The sequence below is a fragment of the Mustela lutreola genome, chromosome 8 (assembly GCF_030435805.1).
Source record: "Mustela lutreola isolate mMusLut2 chromosome 8, mMusLut2.pri, whole genome shotgun sequence".
NCBI lineage: Eukaryota > Metazoa > Chordata > Mammalia > Carnivora > Mustelidae > Mustela > Mustela lutreola.
In genome coordinates, this window is record NC_081297.1 from 63079972 (window position 1) to 63107091 (window position 27120).

At 56.1% G+C, this 27120-nt stretch overlaps 2 protein-coding genes across 3 annotated transcripts in view; one reads left to right on the plus strand and one right to left on the minus strand.

Moving 5' to 3' along the window:
* SMIM41 (small integral membrane protein 41) overlaps positions 1-27120 on the minus strand; it is a 100342-nt gene that overhangs the window by 32321 nt on the left and 40901 nt on the right. The window lies entirely within an intron of this gene.
* On the plus strand, positions 1284-22287 carry KRT80 (keratin 80). Of its 2 annotated transcripts, none has more exons than XM_059185277.1 (9): positions 1284-1790; positions 7974-8182; positions 12530-12590; positions 12851-12946; positions 19066-19230; positions 19680-19805; positions 20356-20576; positions 21071-21126; positions 21261-22287. In XM_059185277.1, exons 1-9 carry the CDS (start codon positions 1491-1493, stop codon positions 21383-21385), a joined length of 1359 nt encoding a protein of 452 aa, XP_059041260.1. In that variant the 5' UTR covers positions 1284-1490; the 3' UTR covers positions 21386-22287. The 2 variants fall into 2 exon arrangements, with proteins under 2 accessions (XP_059041260.1, XP_059041261.1); XM_059185278.1 differs by having other exon boundaries at positions 1285-1790; positions 21226-21400.

Sequence of the window (27120 nt, forward strand, 5' to 3'; positions counted from 1 at the left end):
TGTACCCTAGGGAGCCAGAAGGGCCCACTATGTGGGAAAGAAGGCCAGCCTGGGAGGCGGGACGCGGGAGACCTGGAATGGACCATGTGATCAGGACAGTGGCTCCCGTCTCCAGCCTGTCCCTTCCAACCTTAACCACCTGAGCCTCTCCCAGACAAGCCCTCTCCCCGCTGTGGCCCCACCACTCCAGAGTGGCACACCAGACCCAGGTAGGGCACACAGGGCCAGCCGGTCAGGGCAAGAGTGTTCAGGGACAACAGGCCAGGAAGGAAGGAAGAGCAGGCCCAGAGAGTCAGTGACAGCAGAAGTGAGAGAAGGGAGCGGGAAGCAGTGATGGAGGGGCCTATGCGTTCATAGAACCTTCTGCTGCCCCACCTGAGGCTCTGTGGGAACCACATGGCATCTTTTCTGTGATACTTCATTCTTAAGATGAAACAGAGGACAGAAAAAAAGGTGAGGAGGGGAAAGATGGGGGCCAGGGACACATTCCCATAGCCCTCGATGAAGAGCTGCCCTCGAGCCCACCATCTCCCCACAGGCAGGCCCCAGGTCTTAGCCACCATTTACTGAGGGCTTTGTGCTCTGCCCTCCACTAAGTTCTGTGCTACACTGGCTCCCCTGGCAGGGGCAGTGGGCATTTCCATCCTTGACACAGAAATCAACTAACCTGCCTGAGGTCACACCGGCAGCGAACGGCCAGGCTGAGTCTGGAGCTCAAGTCTCACCTGTCCAAAGCCAAGGGCTCTTGGACTTGGCCTTCATTTTCCTCTCCAGCTTCTAAGACAGTGGGATGTGCTAGTATGTGCTCAATAAACCCTAGGTCAAAGGAAGGAAGGAAGGAGAGAGGGAGGAAGACAGGAAGAGAAGATAAGCCCGGGAGACTCTCAGGCAGCTAGAAGATAAATAAAAAGGTGTTGTTTCCTAGTGCCAGGATGGCATGCTGCCCGGGATGGCTGCCCTGCACTCCGGGAGCGCACGGCCCGCGCTTGCCTCATCTTTTCCAGAAGTATGTAAGCCCAGCTACGTCAGCCCTCAGGTATGCAGTGAGGTCTGTGGTGAGAGGTGCTCTCTGCGCCTCTCTCTCCTTCCTCCTCCGGTCTGCCCTTCTTCGGCCACCACCACACCCCCACCCAGCCCACCTGCCAGCCAGGCCTCAACCCCCCCCACCCCCCCACCCCCGAGCCAGACCCAGCTCCATGGGGTGGGGGTGGGGGGCTGTGAAGAGCCCCCTCAAGCAGGCAGATCTCAGGCTCTGGGGAGGAGATGCATGCATGGTGCAGGGGGAGGGGCATCATCTAACAGGTTGGTCGGGCTGGGAGGCGTCCCGCCCTCCTGGAGCTAATGAGCACTGTAGGACAGGTGTTTGCTCCTCAGTCCCCAGCCTGCCCTGCCTGAGACCAGAGCCAGCTGCCTGCCACCCCTCAAAGGCTCATTCACACACACACACACACACACCCGTGCCCTCCCGCGTCCCGGGCCCGGGGGCCGCGATGGCCTGCCGCTCCTGCGTCGTTGGCTTCAGCAGCCTTAGCAGCTGTGAGGTGACCCCTGCGGGCGGCCCCCGGCCTGGGACCTCGGGATGGGGCATCTGCGGAACCCCCGGGCCAGGCTTCAGCTCCCGCAGCCTCACAGGCTGTGAGGCGGCTGGCACCATTGCCAAGGTAACCGTGAACCCCAGCCTGCTAGTGCCCCTGGACCTCAAAGTGGACCCAGCCATCCAGCAGCAGAAGAACCAAGAGAAGGAGGAGATGAAGGTCCTCAATGATAAGTTTGCCTCCCTGATTGGCAAGGTGAGCAGAAGTAGGGGGGTGGGTCCTGAAACCTAAGGACCTTCAGACCTGGGCAGGTGGCTGAGCTCTGTGTTTCGGGAGGATTGCCCCACCCCTGATCCCAGCCAATGAGGAGCCGGCAGGCTGGCTCTGAACAGAGAGATGGCCAGGGCAGTCGCTGAGCCATCCGGGCAGGCGCTGGGGGAGAAAGAGGCCCCGGGATGGCCCTGAGGGATGTCTGGGCAATAACGTGCTTCGTGGCTTGGGGTCACTGTCCCTCTCGGCGGACACTAGGGAGGAGCCCCAAATGTGGCCAGGAAGATACCCTCTCATGGGAATGGCTGATGGGGACATGGTTTGCCATACGACTCCAAGGCAGGTGGACAAAGGAGATGAGCTCCCAAGAGTCCGCCCTTCTTTCCAGACCTTGACCCTGCTCAGCTTCTGGAGGTCAAAAGCGTCAGCTGAGCCAAAGGGGTACCCAGGGCCTCCAGAAGGAGGCTTTGGATTAGCTATACGGAGGTAGCCTATCAGGAGATAGGAATGTGGAGAATTGATGTTTCGAGTCAGAAACAGACAGGCAGCCAGGCCTCCCCGGTGCTCACATGAGAGAGGGAGTGAGTCTCCAGCACCCAGACTTCCTAGACCCCACTGCCCTGGCTGGCATGCTGGTGTGAGGCACTCCTGTCCATCTGCACCCCAGGGCATGGTCTTCAAGAGCACTGAGAAAGTCCTATTCACCTCCAGAACCCCTTCCTCATTCTCCTCCTCCAGGAGACCTCTCCAGATTGACCCTCCCAGCTCTGCACCCCCTGCCCTGCCCAGAAACAAGGATCATAAATAGTAACAGCTGCATCAGCTACTAACTACATGTCAGACACCATGCTGGAAGCTTTACATGTTTCCCTCAACAACCTTATGAAAGAAGTCCTTTTGTGCCCATTTTACAGATGAGGAAAACTCAACTTCTCCCTCCTACTCAGTACGCCAGAGCCCCATCCTTCTGCCCTCGCTTCAGTCCTCTCCTGCGCATGTCTCCCTGTCTTGTGTTCCTCTGCATGTTGCTAGGGTCCCCCGTTAGGCAGGCATCCGTGGAGAAGGGCAGGGGGAAAAGGTTAACACGTATGGAGCATCTGTTTGCACCGAGCTCTCTGCAGGAACTGTGCAAACATGTGTCATTAGCCCCCTCGGCCACACTCTGCAGTGGCCATTTCCCCTACTATAGAGATGAGGAAACAGCATCCCAGAGGTTAAGTGCCTTGCCCAAGGTCACACTACCACCAGGAGTACAGTCGGGACTTGAACTCAGGTCTGCAGGTTTGTTTTCCTCTCCCCCGACCCACACCCAGGGCGACCAGGGTGGGGAGATGAGGAGGGAAAGTGACAGCTGGAGAAGGATGACTGTCCACTGTGGAAGAGCGTTCCCTCCCCCGGCCCCAGCCGGCTGTGCAGAGCCCAGCACTGCTGGGCTGTGTGCCCTAGGAAAACAGCCCGCTCACCTGGGAGGCAGGTCCCTGCAAAGCCACCTCCTCTCGAAACCGCTTTAATCCCTTAAAAGGAATGCTTCATGAGCTATGTAATTTGGCTCGGATGGGTGGCTTTTCTCTCTGAATGCCAGCGCTGATATCACCCTATGCCTGGGCCATGGGGATAAGACACGTATATAAGCACAGGGAGGGGGCTCAAGGGGCTGGGGTCCAGTGCCCAGGGGCCAGTCCGACGCCCTCTGAGGTCTTTAGCAGAACTGGAGCCTCCCAACCCTAGAGCCTTGGCCTTGAGACAGGTGCTCTTCAGGGTAGGACGCCAGGAGCTATGGATGCCATCCTCTTGGGGACCCTGATCGCTGGGGCCAAAGAGCCCCAGCTGGTCCACCAGCTCTACAGAGGGGGCTGTTAGCTCAGACTGTTAAGTCATGCCCCTCCTTGTCTCCCTATAAAGGCCTCAAGGGCCTGAGGAGAAACCCCATTCCTGGATTTGAATCCTGGTTCCGCCTCTGGCCAGCTGTTTAACCTCAGGCAAATTATCTAACCTCTCTGCTTCTCAGTACGCATCCGTGTCAAGGGCTGGTCAAGATCAAATGGGATAATTTTTGAAAAGCATTTATGAAGCACTTAGCATGTACCAAGTGGGTTCTGTTTGCTAAATAAAAAATACTGTCAATGGGCCCAGCCTGGGGAGCTCTTGAACCTAGTTGGCCCCTTCCAGGCAGGAGCCTGAGAAGAGGGAGGGAGGGTGGGAGAGCTTCGTGGGTAGGAGCGGCTCACGGGGCAAGATGCCACAACCACGCAGGCCTGGGGGCTCTAGGCAGAGAAGAAACAGACAGGGGCCCTTCAACTCCTCATCCCCTCTGGGCCCTCTGAGGCACCAAGAGAAATCAGAGAGCACCAAGCAGGAGAAGGAGGAAGAGAAGGCAGAGAAAGAGGATTTGGGGGTTGATCCCCAGGAGTTGGCCGAGGGTCCCTGGAGCGGGGCTGGTTCTTTCCTTTGCAGGCTGTGTTTCCTTTAGCAAGCCACTTCCCCTCTCTGAGCTTCACATTCCACCTTCCTGCTCTGTTCCTGCTCTGTACGTGACCCCAAGCTCATGCCAGGACAGGGAGGAATACAGTCCTGAGAGGAGGAAGATTGAGCAGAAGCAATAGGAGGGGAGGCTGAGGCAGGCAGGGAGAAGGCTGCTGGCTGGACCCTCTCTCCTGCAAGTCCAGACCACAGACGAGATGGAGACGGGACAAGAGAAAGGACCACCAGCAGCCCACCTGAGGAGGCTATAAAAAGGGGACCTAAGAGGGGCAGTGAAAGGCCCAGAGATAGCGGGACAGGCACAATGTCTTCCCATGGGCCTGTGTGGCTTCTGGAAGTCACTGGAGCCATTGTGCAGCTGGCGTCTGCTTGCAGAAGGGCACAAACAAGCCCTTCCTGGTGGGCTGGGAGTTTGACAACTGATAACCCCCCCAATGGGAAGAGAAGGACCTACACACCCTGGGGTCACCACTCAGGTCGCCACTCCGGGGACTGTGGGCCAGGGATCGGAAGCCTCCCTCCGTGGGGACCCCCCAGCCAGGAACTCCAGGCCACTGGGGCTGCTCAGTTCCCAATACAAAAAGCATATCTCCCCCAACCCTGGGGGTGGGCCTGCTTTTCAGCCTGACGGTGGCGCTGGGTCATACGGAGCTCTGTGTTTCTGGGCTTCAGTTTCTTCCCCTATAAAATGGGAAGCAAGTAGACCAGGGGTTTGCTCTCTGAGGCCCTTCCTGGAATGCTGCCTATGATCTCAGGGGTGTGGGGTCAGCCAGAACGGGAAGGAAGGGGACCAAGAGGTGAGTGATCAGCAGCCTTGACAGGTTAGAGCAATTAACTGCTTACCCAGCCCTCCCTAGGCCTTTGTTCCAGAGAGGGAGGAGCCTTGGGCTGGGAAGGTCCTGGATGGGGGTGAGTTTCCATCCCCACCCACGGAGACAAGACACTGCCCCCCCCACACACACACATACACACACACATGGCAGCAGGGGACAGGGGACAAAAGTGCCCTGTGACTGGACTGGCTGGCCAAACGCACGCCTTCTCCCAGCGGCTAGTACGGCAGCATAGGAAATTGAGGTTAGACTAAGGGAAGAACTTCCTGGTGTCAAGGGTGTTTTTTTGCTTATGAGTGGAGGAAGGAGCCTCACATCTCTCCTCTCACCTCACCCTCAGTGTAAACACAGGGCTCCAGCTTGTCAAAACAAAAGGAAGGTGGAGTGAGCAAGTGTCTCCCCCCACTAGAGATCCTTCTCGAACACCCCAGGAGGACAGAAACCCTCCTGATTGCCATCCCTACGGAACCTGTTTGGCTCTGACAACAACAGACTGCAGGCTTAGGTTGGCTGTGAGCAGAACGTCCCAGTACAGATGGGATTTAAGCAGGGGAACGACAGCCCACAAAGGCCCTAGCCCAGGATTCCAGCCAGTATTGTCTAATGCATTGTCAAAGGGGACTTCACAAGAATGCTCAGGTGTCACAGGAAAACCCCAAGAGTGTGGACAGGACAAGAAGAAAGAGAAGGGGCCCCCAGCCCCTAAATTCAAAAGAAACAGAGAGTCCCTGAAAATCCAGAGTGGGCAGCAGCTATCAGATGCTCCTGCCTGGGAAGCTTGGCCTCCAAGTCTCCATGGGATCCTGGACAAGTCCCTTGACCACCCTGGGCCCTCACCTCCCCCTCTGTAGATGAAGAGTACAAGCCAGGTGATCTGGCTAGGATTCTGGCTCTTTGAGCTGTGATCCCGGGAGCTAGTGCCAGCAGTGGGCAAGGTGCAGCCAGCGGCTTGCTTGTGGTCATAGGGAACATGACTGGGCTGGACGTCACAACACCCTAGTGCACACAGCCTGCCCAGGAGCCAGGCCCCAGCTGAGTCTCCCAGCTGCCCCTGGCATGGGCGCCAAATGGTAGGGGTCTCAAGAAGAGAGCAGGTGGGGGCGCCTGGGTAGCTCAGTGGGTTAAGCTGCTGCCTTCGGCTCAGATCATGATCTCAGGGTCCTGGGATCGAGTCCTCTTTGCTCAGCGTGGAGCCTGCTTCCCTCTCTCTTTCTCTGCCTGCCTCTCTCTCCATCTACTTGTGATCTCTCTCTGTCAAATAAATAAATAAAATCTTTTTTAAAAAATATAGTCTTTAAAGAAGAGAGCAGGCGGCTCCCAGTCTGACGGGAAGAGTGGGAGGTCCAGACAAATGAGGAGCAGATAAACTGAGAACCTCGTAAGAAAAGCCGGGGGGCTGGGGACTTCTTCTGAGCTGCGATTCTTTCCTTTTTCCTTTCCTTTTCTTTTTTTTAATTTTTTTTTTTTTTTATTTCAGTAATCTCTACACCCAAACCCACAACCCCAAGATTAAGAGTCGTATCCTCTTCCGACTAAGCCAGCCTGGCGCCCTTTGAGCTCTGATTCTTGGAGGCTTCCTGCAGGAGGGGAGCTGGGAGCACAAATTGGGAGGCACAGAAAGGACGGGAACGGTGGAAAAGCCAGTGAGAGGAAGGCTAGAGCCTGGAGAGGACAGGCAGCCTGGGCAGAGGCAGGGGATGCCCCCACCCCCAGCCCAGGCTGCCCCAGGTTGGACTGGGTAGAAGGCAGGAAAGGATTCAAGAGTGATCCTGACGGCATGCGCTGGCTGAGCTGGGAGCCTTGGGGGCCCGCAGCCTTGTGAGCAGGAGAGCGGGAAGGAGGCAGTTTGAGAGAAACAGCTGTGCCCAGAGCTCTCGAAGTCATCACCCTCAAGGCAACACTGGCCTCCAACTAGAGGCAGAAGCCAGTCCAGGAAGGGCAGGTGGGTCCCAGCACCCACAGAGACTGCAGCCAGACAGGAGGCCCCAGTTCTGAGGGTTGAAAGAATCTAAACTCCCACCACCCTGGATTCCACACCTACCTCTGCCACTTGCTAATTTAGTGACATTGGGCAAGTTATTTGGCCTCTCTATAAAATGCAGCCACAACTACCCCTAGCCCATCAGGTTGTGGGGCGCTAATGAAGCAAAGATGTCCAGCCAGCCTCCAGAACAAGGCCTGGCCCACAGTAGGGAATGCATAAATGTTTGCTGGTATTATTGTCCCAGGGCCTGTCCCCAGCTTCCTCCCGCAGGCAGCCCTGGGGTGCCTAGACAGCCATGGTGCCTGGACAGGCCATGTGGTGCCCAGGACAGGCCATGTCAGCCCCAACTTCTAGCAGGGGAAACTGAGGTTTGGAGAAGCTCCAAGTCCCGGGTTGTCAGAAGGATTAACAATGAAGGACGAACCAGGCCCTCCCCTGCCGAGCTTCCAAGGCAAGATGAGACAAGGCTTGTCGGCTTGGGGTGGGAGGGGGGATGGCAGACAGGCCTCTGACACCCTGTGTTCCCTGGGGTCTCCCACCCAAGCCCCAGGCAGACGTGGAGGGCCTGTCATCTCATTGGCACATTCAGCCCCTTCCCTCCTCTCTTGGGCCCTGCTCCTCCCTGAGGAAACCTTCGCTAATTGGCTCCACCCCTTTCTGATTCCCTCCTTATCTTGCCATCTTCTGTGTGAAGCATCAGCAATTGCAGATGAGATCTGGATGCGCCGAGAGAGGTACCGGGTGGTGAGCTCAGAGCAGATGAGCTCCCCGGGCCCGGGGCAGCCCCCATGCGGGCCCGCAGGCTGGCCCAGCGCCTCGGGCGACCTGTCCACGCCAGGCACTCTCACCGCCGCTCCCCTCCTCTCCCAGGTGCAGGCCCTGGAGCAGCGCAACCAGCTGCTGGAGACCCGCTGGCACTTCCTGCAAGGCCAGGACTCTGGCACCTTCGACCTCGGGCACCTCTACGAGGGGTACCAAGCACGGCTGCAGGAGGAGCTACGCAAAGTGAACCAGGAGCGGGGACAGCTGGAGGCCAGCCTGCTGCAGGTGCTCCAGAAGGTCGAGGAGTTTCGAATCAGGTGGGCTGCGCCGCGAGGGGCAGTGGGCAGGGACGGAGGGTGGGAACCAACCTGCCCCCTGAGGCAAGGCCCAGGGCACCCAAGCCGGAAAACGAGAAAAGGTCCTTAAAGAACATCTATCTACTACAGATGTGCTTACTGAGCACCTACTGTGGGCCAGCCAGTATTCTAAATACCGGGAGGAGATGGCAGTGCCACCGTGAGCCACCGTCTCAAATAGTGGCCCTTGCAACCAAGTCAGTCTCGTGCTGACTGGCAACTATGCCCTGTGGTCGCCGGCCTCAGACACTACCTCAGTCCCTGTCCCCTGCCCCCTGCCCTGTGCCCGTAAACACACTTGCTCTCACCCACACATTCCACTGGCAATGGGAAACTGTCACCGGCTAGAGCAACTGATGGGCTCCTGCCTCAGATACGGTTTGGAAACTTGATCTCGAGTGGGCTGGAAAGGGAAGCAGGGGCAGGCAGGGGACAGAAACGGTGAGGTCTGTCAGAATAAAGACACAGTCCCAGTGGCTAATGCCTGCCTGAGCTCCGTGGGCGCCTTGGGGTCTAGAGAGATGAGGAAGCCACAGCCCCGGCCTGTGAGGTGCTCACGGGCTGGAAGGGGTTCACTCCTAGCCTCCACCCCTCGCTAGCTCTGTGACCTTGGGCAAGTCACTCAACATCCAAACCTCAGTAATCCCCGTGTGGAACGGGAAAGGTGACGCTGAGCCGTCCTGAAGCTGGCATGAGAGGAGGAAGTGGGGAGCTCAGCCTGAACCCACACCACCATAAATGGCCACTCTTCTACCCCCTAGAAGGCTGACAGTAGTCCTTGACACAGGTTTGCTGAACTGGGCCGCGTGGAGAGGCAGACCAGGTGCTTGGGTCCCTCACAGGAGAGGTGACATCTGTGACCAGACCGCGGGCAAGGCTTCAAGGATGGGGAGGTTGAGACGAAGCAGAGAGGCTGTGTCCTTGGGCTCCTTCCTTTGGTCTGGTCTCCTTTTGAGGAGGTCCTCAGCTTCGGTGAGGGAGGGTGGGATATGCCTGGACGCACCCCCCCCTCCCCGCCGCTCCTCCAGCGCTTGGCCCAGCCCCAACACCTGCCAATCCAAGGTGAGGCCTGCAGTCTTGGGAGCAGCCAAGGGCCTGGGGCACCCTGTCTGGAGCCCAGATCTGGGCTGTGGCTCAGCTTGTCCACCCTCTCTCCATGTGACCTCCCCTGCTCAGGCCACATTCAGAGAAGACGGTCACATGGCAAGTTCTCCCCACTCTGGGGGCCTCAAATTCCTCATCTGTGGATCTAGTTGGAATTTTCTGGCCAATAAGTGTGATCTGCAGTCCTGGACTGGACCCCTCCTCATGGCTGGGCCCCTCCATGGCCGAGGGGCCACCTCTCCCCCAGCCCCGCCCTACTACAGAAACCCACAGGGAACCTCACTGCCCATTCTGAGCTGCCTAGTTTCAATATCTGACGGTGATGAGGGGAATCATGTTAGCGCACCAGAATCCAAGAGTCATTTCACTGATGTCTGGCAGTTCTTTGATCCTCAAAGAACCAGAGAATGGCTGGATGGGGGCCTGGGATCATCGTCGTTTCATGGGGAAGGAAACACAGGCCCAGAGAGGGCAGGGAGTTGTCTTGGGTCACAGAGCCATGTACACTAAGACCATCTGTAACCCTAGCCAGCCGCCGGAGGAGGCTGCTCCCATGAGCCCAGCCAGATCATCACCATGGAGAAACTTTGTAACTGGAAGTTCTGTCCAAACACTACTTGTTGCTTTAATCTGGTTCAGCCTCCTCAGTTGGCAGGCGGCCTGGTTTCCACCTGTAGCCTGAGCTTGCTGTTTTGGCTCAGGGACTCTCTTCCCCCTCTCTGGGTAGGAAACCCACCAGATTTGGGGGAGGTGAGTTTGGAGGGCTTCTAGATCCACCACCAGAGCTGGAGAAGCTGCAGCCTGGCTGTGTAGAGCCTGGGGGGCCCCAGGAGCCTGGAGACGCCAGGCCAAGCCCTGACAGGGAGGGGTGTGCCTTGTCTCTACAAGGCTGATGAGATCAGCTTCACTCCCAGAAATAAACAAGTGGGGGGGGGGGGAGCCCGGGGTGGGTGTGACAAGCTGAAAAGGGCTGGGAATGGGTTTGGGAACTAGTGGCTGGCAGACTGGCAGGGGATTAGGAGTAGATTAGAGGAGATAGCATTTACCTAAGTCTCTATAATGATAGAGACTTCCAAAAGGATGTAGTCAGGACCCCAAGGATCATCTAGCTAACCCTTGTATTTACTAAGGATGAAGCTGAGGCCCCCCAGGGGGAAACCACTTGCCCAAGACCACAGAGCAAATGACTTGGGGGTGTCATGTACAGTTGTGCAGGAGGTTCACTGCACAAGAGTATCTGGTTGAGGGGGTGAACTAGGGCTGAAATCCAGTGGAGCTGGTGATAAAGGAGGAAGGAAGGCTATACAAAAAGACTAAAAGGACAGTGAGGGATAGAGAGGAGGTTCGACACCTCAGAGAACACCCCCTGGATAGCTCTCTCTAAGGTCCTGCCCCCCAGCAGGCAGAACTGTGTTATCTAGATGGGAGGGGAGAAGGGGAGAGCCTTGACCACTGGGCTTACACAGGGAGGGCCAGCCAGTGAGGGGCCTCTCAGCTTGGGGTTCCCTAGACCCATGACCCAGGGCACAGAACCCCTCAGAGTCCACCAAATTCCCAGTGGAAAGTCTGGGATGGGAGTGCAGAGAACCACCCACTCTCTGCATGAGGCTTCCCACGGTTCCTCTCCAGAAATGCTAGAGGCCAAGGCTGGTGTTAGCTAGAACAGAGCTCAGGTAATAATGATAGATTTAGCAGGTGTCATGCACTGTTGTAAACGCTCTGTATATTGACTTATATAACCTTCATGACATCAGTGTTGTCATGACCGAGGCACACAAGCAGCTTAGCCATGGTTCCATGGCCTATTAGCAAGGAGCCAGGATCTAAACCCAAGGAGTGAGTCTCTGGAGCTTCCTTGCAAAGAAAAGGGCACAAGTAAAAGCTTCCTGGGCGTTTTGTTGGCTCTGGTAGGCCCCAGACTGCCAACCAGTTCCCCCTGTCCTCCCTCCACACTGTGCCCTCGACCGGCACCCTGAGAGCCCCTTGCAGACCCCGGGAAGCCAAGGCTGCAGCCAGGAAAATGTGTATGCTAAGCACACTGAGTGTCAGAGACCCAGTGCCTGGGGGGCTTTCATCCGCTGGGGTCTGCTCCCCTCAGCTTCTCAGGTAAAGGCTGGTAAGAAACAAGGCCCGAGTGATGGCGGGCCCAGCCAGCTGACGTGGGCGATGGGTGACGCTGCCCTTGCCCGTGAGGTCAGGGAGCGGGGCCAGCGGGCGGCTGTAATTAGAGCTGCCAATGATTCAAGCATTCCCTGGAACGGAGGGAAGAAAACAGGAAGCCACAGAAGCCCCACATCCATGAAGGCAGGCAGGGCCAAGGGGGAGAAGTCTGTGGTGGCAGACACCCAGCCCGGAGAGGGCCAAGAGGTTTGATTAGAGCCAGGGGTTAAGGTTAGAGACCCAGACCCAGACCCTCCTTGCAAACACAAGGAGGCGTAGAGCAAGGAGGAGGCAAAGGTAAGAGAGGGAACCCACCCTCGTGGAGGGTCTACTACGCACATCTGTCACGGTCTCAGGGTTGGGCTTGGTCTGACCCCCGCACATGCACGTGCACACGTGTGCACGCGCGCATACACACACACACACACACACACCCCTAATAGACGGGCGAGCCGACGAAGGAGGGTGCAGTTACATGCCCAAGAATACATGGTGGGTCTGTCTGCAACATCCACACTCTCCCCTCGGGAGGGAACGTGTTGGAATGGTGTCCTACCAGCTAGCAATGCAGAGGGGAGGGTGGGAGGAGGGAGAGGGTGATCTGTGAGCAGACAGCTCAGAGCAGACTCTGCCAAAGGCACAGCTTATACGAAATTGAGATTCTTGGGAGAGGAGAGAGGGAAAAGGTAGGAGAACAAGGTTAGGGTGACAGGGCTGTGCAATCAGGAGAGGCTTCCTGGAGGAGGTGGCTATGACGACGAGCCGGGAAGGGGACAGGTACCTCTAGGGAGAGGTCTAGCTGATCATCCAGAGGGAGTGAGAGAATGGTGTCATGGGCTTAGAAGAGATGTGTCATAGACGAGGGGCTATATCTACCCAAGGCAAAGGCCAGTTTTGGTGCACAAGGCACCAAATGGGGCAGCAGAGGCCCTGAGCACCAGTCCAGAAGGGATAACCATACCCCAAGCTCCTGCCATCTGTAGCTGAGTGGCCTCTCTCTCTTTCTCTCTCTCTCCCGCTGCCTCGTTCCCTCTCCCCTCCCAGGTATGAGGAGGAGATCTCCAAGCGCACAGACATGGAGTTCACCTTCGTCCAGCTGAAGAAGGTAGCCAGCCCAGCCTGCCCCAGGGGCTCCTTCCTCATGGACCCTCTGCCCTCATTCCCTCAGGCTCCCCAAGCAAAGCCCTCCAAGGCTTGAGTCCCAGGACCACAGACAGATATGGGTACCTGTCCTCACCCTGAGGCTTCTCCCAGGCACTGAGCCGGGGCTTCCTTGGGAATGACCCCCATCTCCCTCAGGAAGATGGGCACCCCACTCCCACCCTGGGACACCTCCCCGGCACTCACCACTGCTCCCACCCCCAGGACCTGGATGCAGAGTGTCTCCGTCGGACCGAACTGGAAACCAAGTTAAAAGGCTTGCAGAGCTTCGTGGAGCTGATGAAAAACATCTATGAGCAGGTGAGAAAATGAGACCAGCGTCCCATTGAGCCAAGAGTTGACTTGTCCCCAGGTAAGGGATGCAGGGGAGGGAAGGGTGTCTAGCGGGGCATGGAACCTGCAGCAGTCATCACAGACATAACACAGACCTAACGCTCTCCCATCCCCTTCCCGCACTGCTGTCAATAACCCAATACGTCCCCTCACCCCTCCTTTCATGGAGCACAGGCAAATTCCCAAGAGGCCTCATGCTCAAGAAGGACCTATTTCTTGGAATGTGATGGAGTGCAGAGGGCATGTTGGGGACCCATACATCCAGGCAAGGGTTGGAAAGTGGCTTGAGAGACAGGGAACCAGCCTAAGAACAGCTGTTCTTTTTTTTTCTTTTTTTTTTTTTTTTAAGATTTTATTTATTTATTTGACAGAGAGAAATCACAACTAGACAGAGAGGCAGGCAGAGAGAGAGAAGAGGAAGCAGGCTCCCTGGCAAGCAGAGAGCCCAATGCAGGACTCGATCCCGGGACCCTGAGACCATGACCTGAGCCAAAGGCAGAGGCTTAACCCACTGAGCCACCCAGGCGCCCAAGAATAGCTGTTCTTACTGGACTCATCTCTCCCCACCCCTGCAGGTACCCACAGGCTTAGGCCAGACAGTCGTGCCCTTGGCCTTCCCCAGTTCGGGGCTTAGGCAGGGAGGTCCTGCAGTCAGATTCTTGGGTTCCCAGACAATGCTAGCTTCTGCCAGAACAAAAAAGACCTGGTAAATGCAGACACGGGAGCCTCCAGATATCTTCTGATTGTGTCTCTAAGTCCTCTGCTGAGCCTAGGGGTACAATGACCCCACAAGGCCTAGCACGCAGTCAGTGCAGTCCACAGATGGGCCCCACTGCTGCCTGCATATGCTCCCCTCCATTCCACTCTGCCTCCGGGCACCACATCCCCTGTGTCCGGAGATAGGAGGGTCATGCTGCAGTTCAGCTAGGAGCAGGAGGAGGGGATGGCAGGACTTGGCAGCCGGTGTGCTGTAAACCGCTGGTGCCTAACTATGGCAGCGCAGCCAAGTCTCAGAGCAGGGATCAAGGTCACCACTACCATCAGAGTGTTCTGCTAAAATGGGGGTGCCTGGGTGGCTCAGTCGGTTAAGTTTAAGTGTCTGACTCTTGGTTTTGGCTCAGGTCACGATCTCAAGGTCGTAGGATCAAGCGCCGTGCAGGGAGCCTTTTGAGATTCTCTCTCGTTCTTCCTCTGCCCCTACCCCTGCTCGCTCGCTTGCTCTCAAATAAATAAGTCTTAAAAAAAAATAAGGATTAAATTAAATTTAAGGTTCTGCTAAAGTGGCCCTAGGGGCTGTTGACCACAGCTTGGCGGCCTCGTCCTGTGGAGAGGGAGATGGGGACCTTGTGGCGACATACAGGCCACTCTGCTTTCCAGCAGGCTGGGCCCCCGATGGGGTCTTCAGTGGCCCTGAGACCTGTTTGTGGCCATGGGAGGTGGCCTGGCAGAGAGAATAGCACAACCCTGAGGAGCAGCAGGACGGTTGCCGTTCCAGGCAGACCAGGACATCGGCTGCCCTGAGCAGCTTCCCACCCCTGGCTGAGCCCTCAGGAGGTGAGCAGGGCACGGGGCCCGCTGAGTGGCTGGAGAAGTGGGCTAGGAGTTCCTCTGCCCACACTTACTGTGGAGCCAGGCAGACAGCAGTGGGCCCAGTGTTTCAGAATCTGCACTGGGCTCTGTGCACCTCTGCAAGCCCAAAGCCCGAGCTCCCAGCCAGGATCAAGGCCCAGCCGGCATAGAGACTTAACGGGAGGTAGGCCAGGCATGGCCAGTGACAGGCCATTGCCAGAGGCACCCCTACAAATCTTCTTGGCCCCTGCTCCATCTGGATTTAGCAGCCCTTGGACCCCAATCCTGGCTTTTCTTTTCCATTTCTAGGACTTCAGACTAGTTATTTCTCCTCTCTTTGCCTGTTTCCTCATCTGTAAGATGGGGAGAGTGATGATACCAGGCTCATCAGGTTCTGCTGATGACTAAATCTGTTCTTCTGTGTAACAAGTGTTTATTGCTCACCTGCTGGCTGCCTGGTTCCAGTATCACAACCATGAGCATGATGGGCAAAGTCCATGCTCTCCGGGGGCTGCCACTGAGCTAAGAGGGGAGACAGGTAATAAGCAAGTAAGCAAATATCTGAGCAAGATCATTCAGGAGGATGAAAAGGGCCGGGGCCACCTAGAACCCAGTGATGTGGTCCTACTGGAGGTGGAGGGGAAAGTCAAGGTCAGGGGGTTGAGAGGAAGGAGCAGCTGTGGCTGGTGTCAGATCTCATTCTCACTGTAACTGGCGGCTCCTGGGGGTACTGCGGGGGCTGGTACAGAGAGGGTAAATGTATGGCTCATGCTGTGCGGCAGCGCTGTGGAGAAGAGGGACTGCTGTGAACATGGGCTTGCTCGGTGCGCGGACCAGTGATTATTACTCTGGGGGCAGCAAGGTGCCAAGCTGGTGTCAGGTCATAAGGTTTGTGTTTCTCTCCAGGCACGCCGCAGGCTCAAAGGCAGCCCTAATCCCGTGGTAAAAAGATTCCCCACACCAGTGGGTCTCTAAACTGGCACTAAGAGAAACAGTAACTGTTTTTCAGTTACACATGCAACTGTTTTTCTAGTAACTACATTTTATTTTGTTTTTTTAAAGATTTTATTTATTTGACAGAGAGAGAGACAGCGAGAGAGGGAACACAAGCAGGGGGAGTGGGAGAGGGAGAAGCAGGCTTCCCACTGAGCAGGGATCCTGATGCAGGGCTCCATCCCAGGACCCTGGGATCATGACCTGAGCCAAAGGAACACGCTTACCCAACTAAGCCACCCAGGCACCCAATACAAAAAATTAATAGACTCTCTTACAATCTTTTTCCCACATCGAGTCTTCAAAATCAGATGTGCACCTTACGCCTGCAACTCATCTCAATTCGGACTAGTCGAATTTCAAGTGCCCACAACCACACAGGGCTCGTGGGACGGAGCAGGTCTCTACAAGGGAAGGTGCCCACCATGGCTGACTCGAGTGAAAGAAAAACACGGCAGGACGCGAGGAGCTCCGGGAGGGCTGCATACTCTAGTTTCGACTCTGGAGCACACAACAGACCAGAAAAGCATGGCTTTTCATGCATTTCAGAAAACAGCCCTTCCCTCTAGCCCCCATGCATACACATACGCACGAGGCCAGGATAAATTCTCAGATGTCAATGGCCATGGGCCACTCAGAGCCTCGTTGTATATACTGCAGCCTCCCGGCCAACCCCTCTGCCCCTCACCTTCAGGGACATAAGCTGGTGAGAGGACCCAAGGGCTCACATTTCCCCTCTGCTTCCAAGGTACACACCAGCTCCCAGGTGTGTCTGGGGCCTGGCTGCCTCCAGCCTGAATGCTATCCACCCCATTCGTAAGCTATTGTTCTGGGGAGACGAACTGGGCAATCTACCAACAGCCCCCCACAGCCGGCGCACCTCCCAGAAGGCCCTTCTCTGCAGAGAGAGCCCGATGTGCCTAAGCTGCTTTGGTGCCTGCCTTCATGCATCCAGGGAGGCTGCTCCAGGAATAGATGCCTCGGCCTCTGGACCTCTCCACCACCACCACCACCCCCACTCCCTGCCTGTTACAACAGTAGTATCCTTAGCTACTATTTACTCAGCACCTACTATGCCCCAGGCACAGTGGGAAATGCTTTTCAGGTGTAATCTCATTCACTCCTCACGGCAACCCTATAAAGGGAGGGATCACGGTTAGAGCAGCTTGGATTTGAATCCTGGGTCCGTCATTCTGTGAGCTCCAGCACGTTCTTCTATCTCTCTAAACCTCAGTTTCCTCATCTGTAAAATGGGAGAAATGATAGAGCCCAGCTCACTGGCCTGCAGTGAGGAACTGTTTTGTTACTATATCCTAAAGCAGTGAGAACAGAATCTGGAACATGATAAGTATTAACAGATGCTAGCTGGTTTCAATTCTATAATCATACCCATTCTAAAGATGAGAAAACAGAGGCTCCAAGAGGTTTAAAAACCTGGCCAGGGTTACACAGCTGCTAAGAAGGGGTTAGTATTCAGAGCCTGGTGCCATTAATTAAGCATGACATTTCATGGAGCAACACTCAATCCCCTCTGAGGGTCACCGCCTCCCCTGACCCGGGGACCACAAACAAGATGGTCCCACACGAGGCTGTCTGCTCAGGCCCCAGCTCTGAAGACAAGCTTTAAACTTCGCTTTGGCTCTGTTCTTGCCAGCCTGGAGGGCCCGTGCCATGGTGACAGCATGCAAGCCAGCATTGTTATGCCCTCTGCGGCCCAGCGGGGGCCAGCGTGCCTCAACAGGCCTACAGATGCTCTAAACCCTCCGCTTCCTCCGCTCACCAAGCTCATGCCTACCTCACCTCTTTCCAGAAAGGATCTGAGGCTGCTTCGTCTGCTCAGTTTTGCCAGTCCCTTCTCCCTGCTAGGAGAAGCCCTGCTCCAGTGCATTCTGACAGGGCCCTGGCCTATAACAAATGCCAACATAACAGTGGCCCTTTTCCTGGCCCATAACAAATGCCAGCTCGGGCCCCTAAAGGGCTTTCTCTGGAACTCTCTATGCCCATGGATCGTCCCCATAGCTCGTTGACCAAGGAAGCCTCAAAGCTGCATTCCTGAAAGTGTCCATGGCCAAGGCCTGCCCGGGACCCGGTTCCATGTGGGCAATGTCAATCCCTGAGGGTGACCCGAGCAGCAAAGGTGGGACATGAGTCTGTAGGTACCATCCACCTCATTCTGCCACGGGGCCGCGCGTTCCTCCTGCTTTTGCCCAGAGATGTTTGTTAAATTCATTTGAAGATCAACCAAAATCCTTCATCAGGAGACCTCACGGGGCGGCCGGCCACTAGGCTCAGGGTCCTGCCAGCTCTGGGATGGAGACAGGGTGCCCCCAGCAGACCTTCGCCCCAAGCTTCCTTTTGTGGGAGCCAACCAGGGGTGTGGGTAGGCAGGGCCGGGCAGCCAGCAGCCTAGGGAAGGGCAGCCTTCCTCAGCAGGCCTCCACAGCCATCCCTGGGGCTCTAACTGACCCAGCCCACCCTGCAGGGTACGAGCTGGGGGCCAGAGCACTGGCCTTGGCAGCTGCGGACTCCAAAGGCTCAACCCCACACACAGTCTGTGGCATAAGGCCAGACTGAGGGTCAGCAGGGGGCCTGAAGTCAGCACCCAAGGTCAGAATGCTGTCATGAGATGAAAACTGAACTTGGATCTCAGCAGGCCTCAGCTCCAGCTGCCAGGTCTCAGGACATGCACGAAGCCAAAGAGCAGGTTCCACACCAGACCACCGTGCAGCCAGTAAGGTCTGGGCTGTGGGGACTGCTTCAGGCAACCCAGTGTTTTCAGTACAAAAAATAGCAAAGAAGAGAGGGGGGAGAGAGAGAGAGATGGAGCCGTGCCTACAGAGTAAGAGAGACTTGGAGACATATGGACTGATTGTAATATAGGGATCTTCTTTGGGTCCGGATTCAAACAAACAAAAGAAAAACCATATATATCATACACACACACACACACACACACACACACACACACACATATGAGGCAATCAGAAAAATGGTAACATTGACCAAGACTTGCTGACTGAAGTACTTAAGTAAGGGTCAGGGGGAACTGTGAATGCCAGCAGGAGTAATTGTGCGTCCCTGGCCCTCCCTCCCCCAGGTGAGCCTCACCCCCCCTCCCACACTGCCTGGCTGCTCCCTGCCACCTGACTCACTGTGACAGGGCAATGTGCAATGCGGCTGCAAAGCTGGGGCTAGAAAGACAGAAAGAGGCTCCGGCTCCTGCCTCTGCCCCTCTAGGGGAATTAGGCGGGAGCAGCAAGGGCTCGGGGGGCCCACTCTGCCCACAGCTGTCTCCATATCCTCTCCGTGCCGCCATGTCTTTCCTCTCTGTGGCAGTCTTGTGGGCCTGGCGAGGACAGTGGGGAGGGCAGCAGGAAAGCCAGAGTCTGACCTGTTACAAGTCCCCCAGTGGGAAATGCTAGCATTTTCTAAGCAGAGAGAAGGACAGAGAGGAGGAGGAAAGAGGATCCTAAAGGATGGGAAGAAATGAAAATATTGAGACCCCCACGTCTGTGCCCGGCCAGGAGCTGAAGGACCTGGCAGCCCAAGTGAAGGACGTGTCGGTGACCGTGGGCATGGATAGCCGCTGCCACATCGACCTGAGCAGCATCGTGGAGGAGGTGAAGTTGCAGTATGACGCCATCGCGGCCCGCAGCCTGGAGGAAGCTGAGGCCTACTCCCGGAGACAGGTTCGAGCTGACGGAGGGGGCAGGAGGGGCTGCACTGGGGAAGGCTGAAATCACCTTCAGCTCTGAGCACTGAGATGGGAGTGGGGAGTACTGCCACGATGGAGAATGTGAGCGCCCCGCATGCAGGGGGCCGAGGGGCCATGCCCTGGGGGAAAGGCCAGAGTCTGCTCCCATCAGAAGCTCTCAGTGCTGCCACTCAACCCAGTAACAGCAGCCACTCAGTAACAGCTGCCACTCAACCCAGTAACAGCAGCCACCCAGTAACAGCTGCCACTCAACCCAGTAACAGCAGCCAGAGCTGGGTGTTGTGAGGCTGGCCTGGGGAGTGCTGGGGGGCAGAGCAGGAGGAGGGCCTGGGAGGTGAGAGTAAAAAGGAGCCACAAGGGGCAAGGGTGCTGGGTGGGACACAGTGAACTGTCCCTCACTGTCACCTCCTGCACGCCCTCCAGCTGGAGGAGCGGGCTGCCTGCTCAGCTGAGTTTGGGAACAGCCTCCAGAGTAGCCGCAGTGAGATCGCTGACCTCAACGTGCGCATCCAGAAGCTTCGATCCCAGATCCTCTCCATCAAGAGCCATGTGAGTATCTGCAGGACCCACGTGGGGGTGAGGCAGGGAGGAGTGCGAGGGCTCTCTCTCTCTCCCACACACACACACTGAGTCCATGAAAGACCCTGGGCAGGTCACTTAGCAGCTCTGTGCCTCAGTTTCCTCTCCTGTCCTCCTAAGATGGCTGTGAGGATCCCATGAGTGTCACAGGTGAAGGTGCTCCATAGACTGGCCAGGGCTGTGGGAGTGACCCGGAACCTCACCACCACAAACACCCAGAGCCCACCTCCTCCCTCCCTGGCCTCGGTTCCAGCCAGTGCTCTGGGGAAGGTGCTTGGCCTGTCAGGACAGCTGGGACAGGCTCCTCTGGGCACTGTGGATCCTCCCTTTTTCATGGCCTCTGGGATGTATCACCTTAGGTCTCACTGAATGCCCTCTTGCTGCAAGGCAACCCCCTGACACACCCAAGAACTCCATTGCTCAGCCCTCCCTGCCCTGTGCACCCCCACGGAGGGCAGATGTAGGCTCCCGGCCCACTCCCTCCTTCCCACCAGTGCTCACGAGCCCCTTCCCTCTGCAGTGCCTGAAGCTGGAGGAGAACATCAAGGCAGCGGAGGAGCAGGGAGAGCTGGCCTTCCAGGACGCCAAAGCCAAGCTGGCCCAGCTGGAGGACGCCCTGCAGCAGGCCAAGAAGGACATGGCCCGGCAGCTGCGCGAGTACCAGGAGCTCATGAACACCAAGCTGGCCCTGGACATCGAGATCGCCACCTACCGCAAGCTGGTGGAGGGCGAGGAGAGCCGGTGAGGGCTGCGGCCTGGGCAGGGTGCAGTGAGGGGCCATGGGAGGGCAGGACTGGAGGGCCACCCCCACACAAACCCAGACTCCCCCTCCATCAGGATACCCTGAGTCAGGAAGACCTGGGATCGTGGCCGGCCTCAGCCACTTGCACACTGGGACCTTGGCCCATTCATCAAATCATCAGTTTTCCTATCTTGTAAATGGGCTGATCATAACACAGCCTATGGTGGGGAGAATTCATACAATTGTGCAGGCAAATGTCTGTCACAATTAAGTGCTCTATAAATGTTAGCCATTTATGCAGGGGAGAGGAAACAGAGGCCCAGAGAAGACAAAATGGCTAGCCACGATCACACAGCAGGGCAGCCTGGGATTGAGAATAACAACCAAATATTCCCCTCCGCCTGCCATTCCCCAGGGCCCCCAGGCCTAGGGGCGTGTTGGGGGGCTTAAGCCACAGACCCTTTCTCATGCTCCTATTTCCATCCTCCCCCAGAATGGACTTGCCTTCAGCCTCCATGGTCAGCGTGGTGCAGTCCAGATCCAGAACCGGTGAGTCTACTTCCCTAGGGACTCATGGTGGGGAAGGGAACATGGTGCTGGGAATCCTGACCCTAAAGGTGTCATTGTACGTGGTTCCCCAACCTCCAGCCCCTTCCCTGCCCCACCCCTTATGTTCCCTGTAGCCGCCTCCAAGCCCAGCCTTTCGAGAGCGCCCTCCCGGAAAAAGAAGAACAGAAAAGGCCCTGTGATCAAAATCACCGAAATGTCCGAGAAGTTCCTCTTGCAAGAGTCAGAGGTGTCAGAGTAAGGCAGCTGGAGCACAGGAGCCTAGGTCACTCCCCTGCAGCTGGAGGGACTTCAGCTGGACTCAAGCAAGCAGCTTGGAGCCTCTGGGTTGGGCGGGGAGGCAAACCTGATCCTGAACTGAAAGGGGGAGCGTTCAAAACCGGGACTGCTTTTCTGTGGGTGGCCGAGGGTGGTACAGGACTGTCACCAGCTATTAAGAATCACGCCGCTCCATCTCAATATTTCAGTCCTACCCTCCCAGCCTTCTGGCCAGAGGTCTTCTGACTGGAGAAACTGGAACTGGGGATCAGTTTTTTCTCCACCTCCTTTCCCTTCCGAGGCTCCTCCCCAAACAGAGGGCTCTGACCAAGGAACCTTTGATACTTTTCGCCCAACCCTTGCCCTAAACTCCGATATCAAGCCTTACCTTGCCTCTGCCTCAGGACCGAGGCTGGTGCCCTCGGTCACCCAGCCCCAGCCAGCCATGGATCAGGCGCCGAGGAGGACGACCTGGGCACCCTCCCCCCATCTGCAGCTCCTGGGGAGGCTGGGTAGGGAGCACCCCTGGGTTTCCTGCACCAGGGATCTAGGTGCCCCCAGAGACCTGACAGTATTAGGGAGTGAAGGGAGGAAGCTCCCCAGGTCTGTGGGACCTGAGCATGGGCCTCTGAGGTCAGCCCAGATGCCTGTGCCCCTTCCCTCCTGGCTCCTTCTCCAGATGCTAATCTTGCCATGATAAACCCCCTGTGAGGAGGAGGCCAGATGGCAACCTGAGACCAGGCAAGGGAATTTGGCCCTTCCTTCTGCTCTCTGCCACCCCAGGGTTCACCACCGTGCCCAGGATCCAAGCTCGCTGCACCCCCCCCCCAAAAGCCCACACCCTTCCCCCCCTTCCCATGCTTAGGTGTTTCCCAAGCCTGAAATCTGGCTGGAGAACCCCCCAGCCCCAACACCACCACGAAACCATGGGCCATTTCCCCTGAATCCCCCTCTCAGGGTCCCTGCTCTCTCCATGAGGATGAACAGCCCGACCCTCCCTTCTATCCCTCCTTGCATTTGCTGGGGAGCCCAGGAACACCCCATACCTGTGGGGTTAGAACTTCTTTTTTTCTTCCCCCTCTGCCCCCTCTTCCCACTACACCCACTCCCCCCTCCTCACCTCCCCAGTGGGGGGCCATGAAGAAGGCACAGTCCAGGCAGGTCTGGGAGTTTCTGAGCCCTTCTGGTCCAGGCGGGGAGCTCCAGTGACAACCAAAAAGGAATTCTGCATCCAAAGAGAAGATTTGGCACTCGGAGGAGCATTCCTCTTTCCTTGTCTTGCTCTCACCTTTGGGGCTTAGAGGGCCATCCTGGTGGCTCCAGCTTCCCACTCCAGCACCCACCCTCTCTCCTTCCCTCCCTGCTTCCTCCCTCTCCCTTGACTCACTCCTCTGCTAGCCCCAGTCTTTGATTCCTTCATCTCACTTTCCAGGACATGTCCCTCAAGGTCTTGGCCTCAGCAAGGCCTCAAGGTCCTCCATGCCTGTAGGGGGCGCTGAAGGGCTACTGACGCTCAGGCTGGAGGGAAATCGGACTTAGACTCATCCCTGAAGTCCCAAACAGGGTGCTGATTGCTGCTCTTTCTCTGCCTATTTATTGGTTTCCAAGGGAGCAAATCCTCAGTGGGGATACAAGATACATAAAGTATATATATGTTATTTTTCGTAACTTATGTGGCTTTTAACTTATTGCTTCCCTTCCTGTTTCTGCATAATCAGTGCTGTATTTACTATCTGGGTAGACAATACGTATCCCAGCCACCCCATCTGGCTGGCTGACCATCTTGGGGCAATGCCCCCTTCTCCCTGCCAAGGGATGAATAAAGTGCTGAGATTTGTCCATGGATAAAGCTGTGTGTCTGTTTTTACCTCTCCTGTCCGGACTGGTCAGACCCTGCTCAAACAGACTGACCACAGAACTTTGGGATTCTCCAATTATGGGGGAAGGGGTCCAGGGACTTAATTATACCTTCAGACCCATGCAGCTTGGACACAAAAAGTTCTCTGACCTACCCTGCAATCCTATAAGGAGATTTTCCCAGTGTTGACCTATGTTCCCAGCCCTTTCTGACGTGTCCAGGCACCGCGTGGCCTCCTCAGCAAGCACAGACATGGGGGATCCCCCAGCTGATGGCGGGTTCCTTCTCGAGCACTCTGCCCGACTGTGAGGGTTGGCACAGCCCAGAATCTATTCTGATGGGTACAGGCCTAATCCTGCCAAACCAAATTCTAGATCAACGAACAAGGATCACGGATCTTCTCCAAACCCAGCCCTGCACTAAAACACCTAGAACAGTCCCCACCCCTCCACCACAGGAAGCTCACATTCCAGTGGAGAGATATGCTATCTACCTAAGATAGCCATCCCAAACTTCCGAACCAAGGGAGAAGTTCAGAAAGAAGAACAGAACTTGTTCAGGAAACCGGATAATCAGCACAGGCCTCCTGGAGGAAGTAGGGCTTAAAGTGAGCCCCAAGAAGAAAGAGCAGGTGTCTCCAAGACAGGAATCTTAGGAGCAAAGAAGGGACTTTGAAGCATTGGTGTCCGGACTCACCGACTCACTGAGACCCCAGACAAATGGAGTCTCACTTTACTCATCCGCCAAGTGGAGCAGAGACCTTCTCTACTTATCTGATAGGGTGTTTGAGGACCTGATGAGAGCGCAGTGTTCATACCTATCAGGAACAGCATGTTTTTCTTTTCCAGCACTCTGAACTGTAACAAGTGTAAAAGATTACTGGTGATGTTGCTATGGTTATTATAAGCCCAAGTTGTAGATTAAAAACAACCCATTAGGGGCGCCTGGGTGGCTCAGTGGGTTAAGCCTCTGCCTTTGGCTCAGGAGGAGCCTGCTTCCTCCTCTCTCTCTGCCGGCCTCTCTGCCTACTTGTGATAGCTCTCCCTCTGTCAAATAAATAAATAAAATCTTAAAAAAAAAAAAAAAAAACCACTAGTTTGGATACCAATAAGGGCCAGTAGGCCTCTGGCTGGCCCTCTCAGGGCACACACAGCACATCCACAGGACTTCTGCTCAGAGTTTGTCCATTCTTCTAAGGCTCCTGCAGGATGGGCCCCACTCTCAGAAACGCAGGAGAAACTGATGGAAAAATCCATATTCCCCTCTAGGAGAGGCCTAGAACTGAGACTGGTTCCCTACTTGCTTTTTTCTGTGAATTCCTTACTTATGGATTTCTTGAATACTAATCTGAATTTCTGAATCTGAATATGAATTTTGTAGCCAAGAAATACATATTTGTCATTTCCTTTCTTCCATTTTCTTTGAATTTTTTTAAGATTTTATTTATTTATTTGAGAGAGCAAGAGCACACAAGCAGGAGGAGGGGCAGAGGGAGAGGCAGAAGCAGAACCCCCACTGAGCAAGAAGCCCAATGTGGGGCTCAATCCCGGGACCCCAGGAAACCAGGATCATGACCTGAACAGAAGACAGATACTTAACCGACTGAGCCACCCAGGTGCCCATGAATTTATTATTTTCATTATTTTCCAACTTCTTGTGTTGAATGCTTTAATTTTCCATCTTTCTACTTTTTCTATAGAAGATTCTCAGAAGACCATAAATTTTCTTTTAAGAAGCATTTTGGCTGCTTCCTTGTGTAAGCTTCCTCCTTCCTCCCCTTTCCCACTCCTGCCCTCCAGAGTGATTCTTGAACACCCGGCCAAGGACACCACCCCTACTCTGAGTATAACAAAACGAGGACCTTATCCAGGTTTGGCTCTTTCTTCTCCTTGGTCTCTGGTCCTCCTAATTACCTGTGAGACCAACAGGACAGGTATCATTAGCTGAGGCCCAGAGAGGCCAATCACTATCACTTTGGTCACCCAGCAGGTGAAAAGAAGGATTTGGGTTCTGAAGAACCATTTGTTACCTGCAGACTGCCCACCATAGGACAGACAGTGCAAAGGACCCAACCACAGAGTTGAAGAGGTGGAGACCGCAGGCCCCATCCTCAGATTCGAAGGGAGGGGGCCGTGGAGGGGTAGTTGTTGGGCACTCACCCAACAGCCAGTGCCCAGCCACAGCCCCTGGGGCTCAGCATGGGTGGTCAGAGCTCAGGCCCTTGGCCTGGACTAGTAAGTCAGCACCCTGGGGGGTCCAGAAGTCTTCCCCAAAGGGGATGCTGGAGCCAGAGTCCAGGACCAGCCCTGGGTCCTGGTGTGGACTGCATGACCTCCCCTTCCTGTCCCCTCTCCTGGACTATTTAGGCCTGAGGAAAAACAACTAGAGGAGAGGTGGTCCCAATACCTGGGAAGTTCCAGAGGCTGATGGGGGTGGGGGAGGGCACCCACACAGAAACAGAGACACAGAAACAGAGATACCTGGGCAGAGCCAAGACCTCTGCTCTGGGGTCTGCTGAGCAGGGAAGGGGGAAGGGACGGTAGGGCTTGGTGAGGGGAAGGAAGCAGCTTGAAAGGAAGGGATGTTATGGCTAGCGAGGAATAAGGAGGGAAAATGGCCTGGGGAGGGAAGTGGAACAGATCTGCTCAGCCTCCAGCCGAGGCAGAGACCAAACTACAGTTTACCAGACGATGGAAGCACGGGTCATAATGTGGGGTAACCCCAGAAGTCTCCCCAAAAGATAAGCCAACTGTGTCATTCAGCTGTGCGTCCCCCTGTCTCGCAGGGTGCCAAGCACACCATCAGGGCTTACGACGTGCTGAACGAATGAATGAAGGCATGAATGGCAGGTGATCGCCATTACGTCAGGATGACAGACACACCCACCACAGAGGACTTCTTGAGCACCTACTGCGTGCTGCACCCTGCGCTAGGCCCAGCAGGGAGGGAGAAGAGAATAAAGGGTCTAGAAGGAGTCCTTGCCCTCAAGGGGCTTCTGGCTTCTGGCCAGCATCTGGCTCCTACTCTCCTCTGTTGTTGTACCCACGTCCCCTCTGTTGTGGTTAGCCATGTGCTCTCTGCCAGACCTTGGGCAGGTCACAGTCCCCTCTCTGGATCTGTTTCTCCATCTGTAAAATAAAGGAGTTGGCTAGGTGCCCAAGGAGGTCCCTCGGATGTCCATACCCTGACGCCCGCCCATCCCTTCCATACTCGCTTTGATACTGTGGGCATTTTACCACCCTACAGAGACAGCAGTCAGAGTAACTGACACACAACCTGAAGAGCAAGCTCCGCTTCTAGCTGCGTGTGTGGTCTTGGGCAACTCTTGGAGATGGACCTCCTGTCTCCTAGGTCTGTTGCACAGCTTTCAAGAGATGATGCAGGATGCGAGAATTTAGGACAGAGCCTGGCGCATGCTCCGTGCTTTACAACAGCAGTAATAGCAAACATGCTAATTATGAAACTCTTCCCCCTTATCGCTAGAGGAGTCAGCCTCCACCCGCTACCTGGCCCAGGTGGTGGCAGGGAGCAGCTAGGGGAGGGTCCACACCACTGCCCAGCCTCACCCGCACCTTCCCCCCTCCAGGAGAGACCTCCAGGCTCAAAGCTCTGTTGCGGCGGGGGTGGGGGGCTAAGGATTAGAGAGGGGAGGGAGGGAACCCTTCCTTCCAGTTCCCTGCATGCGCTGACAGCCCACATTCACCGCCCCACGCCCAACCCCCTCCCGCCGGCGCGCCCAGCGGCAACCGCTGCCCTCTTCCGGCCGCGGCGAGACCAGCACTTCTCAGGCCCCGAGCCGGCGGGGGCTTCCTCTGGCTTAGGGAGGAGGAGGCAGGGAAGAATGGAGATGGGGCTGCTCT